At 40.3% G+C, this 12,979-nt stretch overlaps 1 protein-coding gene across 13 annotated transcripts in view; it reads left to right on the top strand.

Moving 5' to 3' along the window:
• Positions 1-12,979, top strand: part of BTRC (beta-transducin repeat containing E3 ubiquitin protein ligase) — a 115,156-nt gene that overhangs the window by 47,571 nt on the left and 54,606 nt on the right. For 7 of the 13 annotated variants that reach the window (XM_059851840.1, XM_059851837.1, XM_059851838.1 and 4 more), the window contains one exon: positions 983-1,060. The exons of 1 other annotated variant lie outside the window; for it this stretch is intronic. In XM_059851840.1, the coding sequence (XP_059707823.1) occupies positions 983-1,060 (78 nt within the window). Of the gene's footprint in view, positions 1-982; positions 1,061-9,298; positions 9,341-12,979 lie in introns of all 13 variants that reach the window. 5 more of the 13 variants (XM_059851836.1, XM_059851832.1, XM_059851833.1 and 2 more) reach the window with 1 other exon arrangement.

The raw sequence follows: 12,979 nt of genomic DNA, 5'->3' as shown, positions 1-12,979 counted from the left end.
ATTTTAGATGTGTGTGTGGAATTCCCCCAAAGCTGGCTGTCATTTCTTCCCAGTGGAGTAGCTGAACCTGTGCAAAGGAACCCTGTCTTCCAGAGCAGCTGACTTTGGCTGTGAGGTCAGGATTCTCCCCACTGTATCCAGCAGATTTTAACCAAGTATTTGCAAGAGACTATTCATGTCCTGATACAACTATAGTTTGTATTTAAACCAAGCAATATTTGATTTTAATCATGACAGTAGCATGACAAAAGTTTCCTGGTTGTATTTTTAACTCATGCTGGAAAAGCCCTTGCATTTCTTGTCTACATCCTCATCTGACTGATCTTTTTTTTGGAGGTGGCAGCTTACATTTTGGAGAATCAGTCTTTCTAGAAAAGGTACATGTATGTGGAGTCAGGCAGCAGGAGAGAAAAACACAGCTGTATTATCATACACTACCTGCACAATATTTGGGGGTGTTTTTGGAAGGATTCCCTGACAACCTCTTTTACAAGAATTTAGCTCCACCAAAATTTCTCTATGATTTTAGGCAGCCAGGCAGACTCAGTGCAATTAGTAATTGTTAGGCTGATGAAAAACAGGGACACAGAGAACAACAATTGCACCCATTAACAACCTCTTGTTTTCAACAGGTTGCACTGTTTTAAATGGTTATTCTGGGGTGTTCAGGAGCACCAGTGTTGCCATGCTGATTCAACCACCATTTCAGCTTTTGAAAGTGGCTGTTCTCGGTAGTTTCAGAATAAATCCCTAAAGCATAGGCTTCTTCAATAGATACCTGCACAGTGTTGCATTGTTGTGTTGAGGAGGAGAAATTCTTTCTCTGCCATAACAAGCTGTTTGGCATAAAAGTACAAGTTAGCCTCCAGTATGTGTATATATAAAATGCTACAGTCTGTGTAGGAAAAATATTCTATTTCTTTTCTCCTCGCAGAGTAATATTAGGGATAAGAACTGAATTAAAGCTTACTTTCTTTCACAGAATTCCTCTGAGAGAGAAGACTGTAATAATGATGAGCCCCCTAGGAAGATCATTCCTGAGAAGAATTCACTTAGACAGGTATGTGATCAGTCTCTTTAAAAATGCAATAAAACTTTCTAGCTATTTGAATCCTTAAATGCTTCTGGAAGCTGAAGGCTGGCTTGTGCTCATGGAAATCTTTTATTTTCTTCTTTGAAGTCTGAGGAAGTCGCATTGTACCCAGGAAAATCAGACACAGAGATTTAGCTTTCAGGGGAGTTTGATTACTCTGAAGAAATGTATGCTTCAGTATAATTCAGTCAACTGTGACTTTAGTTTTACCTTTCTCCAGTTGGTGTTCATCAAGACCTCTTCAGCCTTTTCTTCTGTAATTGTTCCTGTCTTGTTTGTAGTGTATTTTGCCTTGCCTCAGATCAAGACTCTCAAAATGTTGTACAACAATTAAACTTTTTTATTGCCCTTGAAGGTAAATTTTCTTGGAGATGATATCCAGTTTAATAACCTGAAAAATGACCTGTTCTTGTTTCTTTTACATTCATATAAATTACTAATGGGTAAAAAGGAGAAAGGATGGTTTACTAAAACAATATTTCTTTGACCTTTATATATAGTAAAGAAATTCCTTACCAATTCAAAATAATTCCTTTTTTTAATCCCTGTGGCCAACAAAGGGAGGCTGACATGTTCTTTCTGGGAAATTTAGGTTGGGTTTAGTGATTTCTGATCCATTTTCACTTTGGTCTTTCTCCCCACTGCAACCTTCAGGCAGCAGAAGCAAAATTATGTCCATGCTTTAGCTGCCAGAGGTTGCTGCCTGGTGTATCAGAGTGAAACCATTGGTGAATGTGACTTAAGTGAATACCCCAGGCCATACATTGCAACAGCTGAGGAATTGTTGCTGCATTTCCTTCTGCATCTCAGCCACAGGAGCAGCAGCCTCAGGCAGAAAAATAAGATGGCACAATCCTGCCCCACATCAGCTATTTCCAGGAGAAGTTGTGGGTCATAGTAAAGAAAGACATATCTTTTTGATACAGTGCACTTGTGCTCAGTTATTTGGTTTGTGTCGTTGGTTTGAGGGTTTTTTGTGTTTCAATAGGAGCGTTTGATTTTGTGGGAGGAGGTGTTATGTGAAGGACTGCATACATGTGACTAAGGTCCATCTAACAGATGAAGTCCATATAAGTCTTTTAGACATGAGGCAATATGCTGGCATAATGGCTGAGGTCCCATTTATAGCTGAGAAGGATTACCTTGCAGAATTCATTAAATATGTTAGATGAAACTCAAAGTGTTTCTGGCATTCAACAACAAGCAAGAGCTGGAGGAAGAGGGCAAACCTACTAAGTCCCTACTGTGTATCTCCAGGAGAGGAAACAAGGTCCCCAGCATGCCAGAAAATCGGGGGGGGGGGGGACGGGGACGGGGACGGGACATTATCTTAGAGTAATATTATCCATGGCAAGCCATCAGGTTCAGAGAGAAGAGGTATATGACTCTTCTTCAAAAGAAGATTCATAGTAAGAGATGTTAATTAAAAAGCACCATGAGTTACTTATTTTGTGTGTCTTCTCATCACACTGAGTCCTTCCTTGTAATTATTGATTGAGGAAGCAGATATTTGCAAAGTGTATTGTACAGATGAGGAAGGTACAGTTTCTTGAATTAGGTTTCCATTTTGTTATATCTCAATCTGCAGAAGTATTCTTAGTGTCACGGGAAAGCTGCTTTTCCCTCAGGCCCACAATTCATCATAATCAAGTAGATACCAGGAATACAACTGAAAAACCACTTGTAGTATCTATCCCAAGATTTCATATTGGAAAGAATTCAGTGAACATTGTTTACATGAATTCAGTGGACATTGTTTACGTTGAAGATGGTTGGCTGTGTTGCACAGTATTGTTGAGACATTGTGTCGGTCTCCATCTTTGTGTCCAGTCCTTACAGTGAAAGATGCAGGACAAAATCCTTGGGTCTTCTATTGCTATCTGGGGCCTTTGTGTTGAGAACAGTCTTTGTAAATAAATTCAAGATGTAGTCTTAGTCTTAAAGCAAGTGCCCTCTTTTCTAGATCATAGGAGGTGGTTGTCCATGATTTTTTGCCTGTTATGGAGGGAATTCTGGTTCTTTGCATAGGCAGAAATAAAGCTGTCGGAGCATTTTGAAAGCTCAGATTGTTCCTCCTCTCCATTAGCAATGGACAGGAGCAGTGGGAGTTTTCTGGGGCTCTCATTCCAGAAGTCAGGCACATTTAGCCACATGCCTAAATACTCACAAAGAGTAATGCTTACTGGAAAGATCTGGATCTCCTATAGGAAGGTATGCAGAGTGACTGCTGTATTTTACATCTATCCATGCTTTGTAGAACCAAAAAAATATGACCTGCAAATGCTGTCAAAGCAATAATACACAAAAAATGCCTTCCATTTTCCTGAAAAGATGCTAACTTGGTAAATATTGTGTGAACAGTTTCGTATTTTTTGTTCCTCCCATGAGACTCCCTTAATATTTCATTACTGGGGAACATGGATCTACCTGCACAGAGAAATTGAGTGTATGGGGGTAGGAGTCTGTTTATTTAAATGGTCTTTCCAGTGGATGTATCCTCATATTTAGTATTTTTTGATTAGTCTTAGAAAACTAATGAGATGCATCAGACCACTTCAGGGTAAGTACTATGTCTTGACATGTTCAGCTGCTAACAAGTTTAAGTAAAGGTGCGTTTCCTTTTCTTGCCTTGTTTGCAGTGCTGTTATGCAGCCTTAGCCATTACATTTTCTCAGGTGGGTGTGTGGATCGGACATACCAGAAGGTGGAGGTGTTAAGGAGGTGCAGTGCTTACTTACACATCTGAAGTTGTGTGGAGGAGCTGAAGACACCCATTGCTCAGTGCTGTGGAACTCTTAGTAAGAGGAATATCATTTTGCTGTTGATTAAAATGGTTTATGGAGAAGGGTGTCTTCAGAAGTCTCAACAAGTGGGGCTGTGTCCTTGAATTGCTGGAAGTGGAAGGCATGGCCGCTGTTGGGTGCATGTGAGGGCAGCAAGGGAGGAAAGACATGGAGATTAGCACTGGGAAACAGAAGAAGGCAATGAATTTGACACTGTTTGCTTGGACAGTGAAAAGATCTAAGCTATGACAGACTTTGTAATATGGATGCAGACGTTCAGTTTTTGTTGAGTGCTTGATCTGACAAAATTAAATTTTGAAGGGATAAACTGAAAATCATAGTATGAAAACAGACCAGAAAAAAACAATGACAAGTGGCAAAAGTTTTTGGCAACTTTATTTAAGCTAACAAACGAATTTTCACACTGCAAAGTTATAAATTAATTTTAATAGGCTGATCCAGATGGTCCATTTGGAAAATGGATAGCTTGATCTGTTGAAAATTAAACTAAATTTATCTCTCTCATACTTCAAACTGAAGTAAGCGTGAGAAGAGTGCCCATTAAGTCCAGCTCATACAGATGGACCGGCAGGTCACACATGGGACTAATCTGATTCATTTTAAAAATAAATGCATGAGTTATTGAATCAGGTTCCTGTTTCAAGCCCTGCATGTGAGCGTGTGTGTGTGCTGCCCTTTCAAAGGGACTCACAAATGCTTCAGTGCATTTTTAACCTGTGTGTTTCCATTTTAATTCAACTTCCTTGCCAAAAAACATAATTAGTTTTCAGTGCCTATCATTTAGTGTTAGACCCAAACACTAGATTGATTAGGTCAGCCATTTGTTATTTTAAGGGCTATGTCTCCATCTTTCATTTATGAAGAACATGAGCTCAATAGTCTTGGGGAGAGAGCCGGCCTTTAGAAACTGGGAAGGGGAAACTCTCTGGGGGCCCCTCCAGCCTTTTAGCTTCTGGGTGTTTTTAACAGAGCCATGAATGCAGATTTGTAAATTTATTGCAGTGCCATCTGTTTTTTTTGCAGGAACCGTATTATTGTTGGCTCGTATCTGTCTATTGTGGTGGTCACTCCCCGGGAGCTTGCCCTCATAGTCCTGAGGAAAGTGATGAATAGTGGGGGTCAATATGAATAGGTCACAGGGCAGCTGTCCAGGGCTGCCCTGAACTTGATTACCCTACTGGTTTTTAAAGAAGACGGGCACAATTCTGGTTGTTTAAAACCCTCCCTCCCTTCTCTTCACTGCAGCAATAATGAAGTGCCTTTTGCTGCTGTGGTTCATCTGTGGGCGAAGGTGCCTTGTGGGGAAAAGCTGGCAGCAGCAAGGCTGCCACAGTGTACCTCCTGCAAACCTCACATTGGACTCTGCTGTCTTTCTGCAAGCTTCCAGATGGAAGTCCGGGGGAAAAAAAATCCCTGTCTGTTACCCCATTCAGACAAGCCCCTTAGCATTTTCAAGAATTCTCCCTCTTATGGTTTTGGCACAGAATATTACCTCAATTCACTCTTACAGACTTGAGATACTTTTCTAAAATTACATGTAGCACCTAAAACATGCTCTGGGCACTATTTCAAAGTTAAAATAGGCACAGTCTGATCTTAAGAGTTTAAAGCCAGTACTCAAGAAAACTGAGAAGCAGAAAGTGGCTGAAGAAGGTAGAGCAAAGGGAAAACAAGAAGTAGCAATTGTTAGTGGTTTACTTTCAGTTGGCAGCCTCATCCCACTGCTTAGGGCTCCTCTCCATGTGTATTTCTCTGCTGCAAAAGTGTTTCTGCCATGCAAGATCGAAGCCCTCTTCTTCAATGATGAGGAAAGTTGCATGGTGTGAGGAAGAGAGGGTCCTTCAGCTCCCTCCATCTCTCTGGGGAAGACGCTGCACTTCAGATTGACGTTGTGTTGGAGAGCTGTCTTGAGGCGGGGCAATCCTAGTCTATAAAGTTATCCCGGTTACCTCATCTTTTACACAACACTTGGTAATAAGGAGTTGCTGATTGAAAAGCCCCCTGAAATTGCTAGAGGTACACCCTTAGCCTTACTTGCAAGCTTATTCTTCCTTTTTAAGTTTTTTTTGCTCATTATTCTCAAACAACAACAACAAAATAATTTCCATTCCTTTGTAACACCTAGTGCGTGTTAAAAAGCCAGCCAAAGTGGGATGTGCTGGAGTCTAAGTTACAATGGGAATGCTGCCTTGTGGCGGAAAGGCCACTGGGCTCTTTCAGCATTAGTGCTAATAGGAATCTGTCACCCCGCCGCATTGCTGCATTCCTCTGTAATTGAGTAAATTGCAAGTGTTGTCTGCTCCCCCCTGCCCTTTGTGTCCATGTCCACTTACCATCCGAAGAACGTGGGCAGTGATAAATAAAGCGCTGAGCAGGGCTCCCAGCTCTTTGAAAGCAGCATGTTGCCAGCCCCCTAGTTATATTTCTTTAAGTGTTTATGTTTTTCTGTATTCTTTCTCTTGTGTGGCTGGAACCCTGGGGATCCGAAGCCATGAGAGAGGCCAAGAAGCTAACAAAAGTAGCTGTCCCCTTGTTAGCTTGTTCCTTTCTTCTTTAAAAAACAAGATGAAAACCATCTGGCTCAGGGCATTACATTTTCCTCCCCCATGCACCTCTATAGATTAAGAGTTTCACCTGCAGTGAGGGTTTACATTGATTAGGGAGGGAGCAGTAATTCAAGCCTCCATCCACTTCAGTGGTACTTTGCAGTCTTTAAAGGTGCTGACCCATTGAGTTAAACTGTCAAGGGAGGATAAAAAAGGATCTTCATCCCAGGAGGTAACAGCTGCCAGGTTTTCAACACCTTGCACGCTGCTGGAAAAGTGTCACAAATTGTCAATGGAAAGAAAAATCACTTGGCTGCCATCTTCCCTTAATGATACGCCTTATAAAATGAAAGATTTAAGGGTTTAAAAATCAGCAAGTAGTTGTTAGGAGAAAAAAAAAAAAATCCTGGGGGGTTTTGAACAATGGGCCCGACTAGATGTATCTTGAAAGACTGCGAATAATGCATCCGAGTTAGAACAGCCGGCTCTGATTGGGATGACCATGGTTATGTCTGCATAGTGGGACAAGAGGGAAGTGAAAGGAGCAGTGCAGAGGTCTAACATTACCATGCCTGTATTAAAGAAAAAAAGTAGGAAAAGTAGTCTGATTCATAAGCCAGTGAACTGCAAGAGGACATACTGTATTTCTGCTCTTCAGAGGACAATTTGTTTTCAAGCAGCTACCAGATGGCTAAATACCACATTTTCTTTTTCTTTTTTTTCCCCCTTCTTTTCTTTAACAAGAGATCTAGTTTGCCTTGCTCTTTGTTTTTGTTTGTTTTAATGCTTTTACGTAGCTGAACAACCCTGTGGTGTTGGGCATTGTAGCATATTCCTTTTTGTGTTTCTCCCCCTTGTTCACTGATGGATGAGTTAAAAAAAATCTTAAGCTTTAATGTAATTTCAGGTAACAAGCATATTGGACTAAAGCTTTTTGTTTGCATTGTCTTGAGGTTTTTTGTTTTAGGGGCCTTTTTTTCCCGTGTTTGTTTTAGGTAAGTCATTTTAATTGTACTGGGTAATTAGAAGGTACACACAGCCAAGGGACCTTTGTTATGGTAATTGCTCAAGAAAACCCACTCCCCAACTACCACTGCCGTGTGTTAAGACACGTCTTCCCTCTAGTGGCAATATTAAGGACTCTGGCTTTCACAGTCAGCAAGGTGTAATTGCAATATGACAAACTGTGCTTTAGGGAAAATCCTGTAAATGATCTAGTTTTTTGTTTGGCTAGTCTTTATTTTGTCTTATGACTTTCTGTGGAGACTATCCTTCCCAAGGCTGGACTAGGGGTAACAATAATTTTGTCTTAAGAAAATAGTCGAGGCGGATCCTGGGTAATGTCTTACAGCTTGACTTAATTCTAGTCTTCTTTTTAATTACCTCTTTATAAAAACGTTTTTAAATTTGTTAAGATTACTTAATTCTTTCAGAAGAAGCACCTCATTTGAAATAAATAAATAAATTGCATTTATTTTAAATAGTCCATGTGAAAGACCTTTAAAGGGTAATTAATACAAGTCTCCTAAGACTCTAAATAAGATGAAAGCGATCTTTCCAAATCTGCTGGAGTGATTTGTTTATATAACTTCCCACTTCTGCTGAATTCTTCGGAGTCTAATAACTTTTTTTCTAACCGTTTGGCAATTTGTGCTTAGCTACAAAAGCCCTTGTTCAAAAAGAACAGTTTAATAATCTTTTCCCTGAAAATGACTTGAAGGGAGGGTATGGGTTTTGTCTTTTTGCTGTGTTTTTATTAGTGTTATCTTTCTCTGATAAATCATGTAATTACTAACTATTGAGGGGGGGAAATCTTATTGAGCTCCTGGGTTGCAGCTTCTATTAAAAAGCGGAGCTTTGTTCAGGGACTGGGGATTCTTGGAATGAATGGCCAAAGAAATGGATTTCAGTTGGTAGAAAAGCTGCACATTCATGGAGTTCTGCCTGGGGTTCAAGGCTTCAGGCTGGTGCTCAGTGTTCATCCAGAGCTGCAAAGACAAGAGTAGAAATGTTAATGTGTTTGTGTCAAAGAGCGGGATCATACTTTCTTTAAAAAGAAAAATGTAACCAAAGACACTTACGGAATGAGATCAGATACTGCTCTATCTTTAGTGAACCATAGTCTAGTGCCTCTGTGGCATTTTAAGCCTTTGGCTGAGAGTGAATACAGCTTTGTGGTTCCCCTGCTTCTGACATGATTTGGTGCTCCCATATATTTGTAGGTTTCTTTTTTCTTTCATTAGAGCTTGTTTGGCTATAGGGCTGCTTAACGCTCTTCTCAAACGGCTTTTGCAAGGTTAAAGGAATGCAGCTTGGTAACAAGTTTGTGTCATTTTAAATATATACCTTCTAGTAAATAAGGAGGAGTCTTGCAATCAATCCCTTTTAGTGTGTTATATGTTTCACCTGACAACTAAACCCTCTATTGATTAACCATTACTTTGTTAGATAATCTTGTGTCATTGAAGCCACTGTAAAAATTAAACTCTTTAAAATGTTTTACCCTAGCAGCAGTGTGAAAATTGAAAACTCGTTCAGAATTACAGCCAGCTTCCACAAAGAGGGTAGTTTTCAACAAACTGGTTTATGTTTGCATGCTTTATATGCATTATAAAAACATATTAAAGCACTCCGACGCAAAGCTATCTGCCTGTAGCGTTGAACCAGGCTACCATTTCAGAATACTTTTCCTTGATGAAGGAACCTCTTATTTTGATGAAAGGTGAGGAGAAACTTGAACAGTTTTGGTGCAGATTAGATGAGATATGTAAAAGGGTCAAGCTTTAAAGGTGAACTTGAGAAATATCCTTCTCTAAGGCTTAGTTTTGGCTTTGATTTTCCTGCTTTTCTTCCAGGTGAGTCAGTGTTCCCATGGGCGTTGGAACAAATGGAAGGAGGTACTCTTATGTTGCTGTATAGCATTAGACACCATCAAATGTTTCACCTAACATGAAGGGCTTTGCATTATTACTTGATGATATGACATTAATTCTGCTTTCAGCATTCACTAGTCTATTCACTGGACCTACTCACAATAACTATTAGCATATGAGCAATATCAGATGAAGCCCGATCTCTGTGTCCAGCAGCCGTTTTGTGTCTCTCAGTAGTCAGTAACTGCTGCCTGCAGAAAGCATTTGGAGACTACCAAGAAGCATTTGAAGACTACCATGTAGTACTGCCTTGACAATGTATTCTCCAAGCTTCTTAGGACCTAGCCTCATGAGCAGATGCAGCTTCTTTGTAACATTGGCGGTACATTTCTGTTAAGACCTATCAAGTTGAGTGACATTACCACTTTTTCCTCAGGACTTTAAGGGAGAGCTAGGTTTTCTGTGTTTTGCTTTCAACCCTTGAAAACATACTGTAGAACATGTGTGTGAATCTTCTTTGTCCTCTTTATTCATCCCACAAGGCTAATAAGGCATTCTTCTGTGAGAATTTGAAAATAAGAACTTTGTGACTTTGAAAAGATAGTAATGTATGTCAAACTGAAGAGTACTTTATGTTTTATTCCCAAGTATGCATCCTGATGTGTTGAATCCACAATATATACTCTTCTTAATTGTCTCTTTTTCCCTTCTACTGAGAAACAAAGAACTGCTGAAGGACTAAATGGTCATCTGGTAATTTGGCACATACATAAATCCTTATGTAATAGAATTACTGTGTAAAAGTTGGCTCTTACTGTAAAAGCATGTTCTTCTCTCCTTCTGTGGTTGAAAAGGTTGGGAAGGAGGAGTTCCTTGGCATGTTTTCAAAGGGCAGAGTGGTGTATTGATAGCATGAGAATGCCCAGGTCAGTCAGACCCAGAGTCAGCTCATCCACTGCCGCCTCCAGCACTGTCAGTGGAAAGTGCTGTTGAATGGGAGCAAGGAAGTCTGGCCTCTTTTGGTGCTCCATTGCCCTCCTGTCCCTGCAGCATCTACTGCTGTTGCACTAGGGATGTCTGGAAGATATCTGCACTGAATATCTGTGGAGCTGCTGTCCATGAGTTTGTTTAGTCCCTTTTTCCACTTCTGGTGATGTTTCTCTGCACAATGTCCTGGGGCAGGAGGCACCAGAAGTTCACTGCCAACTGTGTGAAGAAGTGTTTCATTTTATCTTCTTTAAATTTATGCTATACTAGTTCTGCCAAATGTCAGTAGTCCTGGTACTGTGGGATTTGACAAACAAGTTATGCTGGATGTTCAGTTGGTGCTGTTCTCACTGAGATGTAATGTGTCGGTCAAAGTAATCAAAATTAAACAATTCACTAGAATAATTATTTGTATTTGCATTCTGACATGTATGTAACTTTTGAATAGTAAGCTTCTTTCGTTCTCAGAAAATGCTGATGTGTCTAGGTTTAGCATTTAGTATTTCACATTTTGTGTTTGGATTGACTGCTCTTTCGCATTTGTAAATGTGGAGAAAGCCTGTTGTAAGCCCAGCTTTTAAAAAGCTGGCATGCAACCAAGATTTGTGCATACCTGTCTTGGGAGGAAAAAGACTGACAAGATTTGAGTTCATGGTTCAGTTCACAGAGCCACAGACTTCCCTGTTTCTTTCAGTAAATGTTTATGTGGCTGAGCTTTTGATCTGCAAAGTGGAGTTAGTAGTAGCTTTCCTCAGTCAGGGCTCCTCATAAAACTTATAGTACGTAGCAGGTAAGTTGTGCAGAAATATTTCATATGGAATTCTAGGAGTTAAATTGCAAGTGAAAAAAAAAATCACAGATTTACAGTAAATGGGTTGGATTACACAAATGTGAAACCTGAACAAAGAATCTTACCAACTCTTCATGGTTTTGCGTCTTCACAATCTGGTTGAGTTTAACTAATACCATGCCTGTAAAATGAAGTTTACATGGTATTGTCTGAATGTCAGTGCAAAGCAGATGGTATCAACTTTTTGTCTATCAGTTGGGGTGCTATATCAAAGCCCCAGTATATAATAGTTTATACCATTCTGATCTTTCTTTTGAGGAGAAAGTTTTATGCATACCAGGGTGATGGTTTTATGATGTTGGCAAATATTTGCAAGAGGCAATCAGACTTCTGTTTGCTTGTGGCCTAATCCAGTTTGAATCTGAGCCTCTCCTGCTGAAAGATGCACTTTGTTCATCTGCACAGCACCTTGAAAGAATTCATGTGTTTGAATTTTTCAGTTTCTCCTTCTGGGTCTAGAGGCAGAAATTGCTTGCTGGCTGCTAGTCAAAACAGATATCAATGTTGTGACATGTAAGGAGAACTGCTGGAGCCAGAATATTCTGCATTCCTGCTGGAGCCAGAATATTCTGCATTCCTGTCTGTCACTGGTTGTCTTCTGGTTAGAGAGCTAGCTGAGAAATAAAACTTGAACACTAGAGCAATGGAGAAGATAGGGTTTCTTTGCTTTCTTTTGTTTCTGTTTTATGGTTAACTTTAAAGGGGCTCTGTAAATAGGTAAGGTGGAAAGGACTGTTATTTCCTTAATTTCTCCAAGAATGTTTGTACCGTGCTAGTCCAGTACAGATCCACCTAAGGCAGTATACTGATTTCCCATGGTGTGCAGTAAGGAATGTTTGATGAGGATCATAAGAACTTAGGTGAATGTTAAGCTCATTGCCCATCAGTTGGTGCTTACCTGAGCTGGCGGCTATTGGCAACACTGGCTTTGTGGACACATCTCCTATCACTCAACATAAACCCCTCTTAATCTCTTTGCATTCTTGCCTCTGACATCCTTTGCCATGTGCCCCTCTCCCAGTTTTTGTGTTGCTGCTGACAACATTTTGCACAGAGTCAGGCTTCTGGTAGAGGGCCAAGAGAGGGAGATTTTTTTTTTTTTGGTTCTTGGTACTGAGGGAATCTGGCTCTGGTGATGGAGCTTTAGGGCACAGGGAGAAGTTTAGGAGCCCTTATCATGCCAGTGTTGTCCACAGGTTTTGTAACCTGTAGCAGGTTTGGGGTTGAAGTCATTTCAAATCAAGCAAATGGAAATCGTAGCAAGCCCTAAATAAAAATCTCCAGAGGTTGCCAGTGAGTATTACAGGGAGATAACTGACAGGCAGCTCACTACAAGTCTTTGTGCATCCTCCCATTAAGGCAATCTTAAAATATAATGAATGTTAGTATGCTTTACTTAGTGCTTTTGAAAATGTCTTTGTAACAAGTTTAATTTCATTCTTTTTCAGCATCTTTCTTGGGGTTTCCCCACACAACTTTTTGAGGTGGAAACATCTTCTCTGTGGTCCGCTTTCTACTCTTGAAACAAATCAAGTTGGTGCTTGCTTTTGAGCTGCCATTTTTGCATGGGAGCATTTTTCTGTAAATGGTGGCTGGTGTATTAATCCCATACTGAAGCTCTTAGATGCAAAGGTGCTGGGGGTGAGGAGAAGAGCCTCAGTTAGAAGCTCCTGAGTTCTTCAGGCATACTAGTTTAAACAGCCAAGTCAACCAAATTATTTTAAGCCTACTTTGTAAGTATTGTTCATACACTTCCCTCAAAAGGAAGAGAGACTACAAGTGATGTGCTCTGCAAAGACTCTGAAGTCTGCAGCCCCAACTGGGGG

This window comes from Haemorhous mexicanus, chromosome 7 (genome assembly GCF_027477595.1).
Source record: "Haemorhous mexicanus isolate bHaeMex1 chromosome 7, bHaeMex1.pri, whole genome shotgun sequence".
In the NCBI taxonomy this organism is placed as follows: domain Eukaryota; kingdom Metazoa; phylum Chordata; class Aves; order Passeriformes; family Fringillidae; genus Haemorhous; species Haemorhous mexicanus.
Note: the sequence above shows the minus strand (reverse complement) of the source record. Positions and strands in the feature narration are given on the sequence as shown.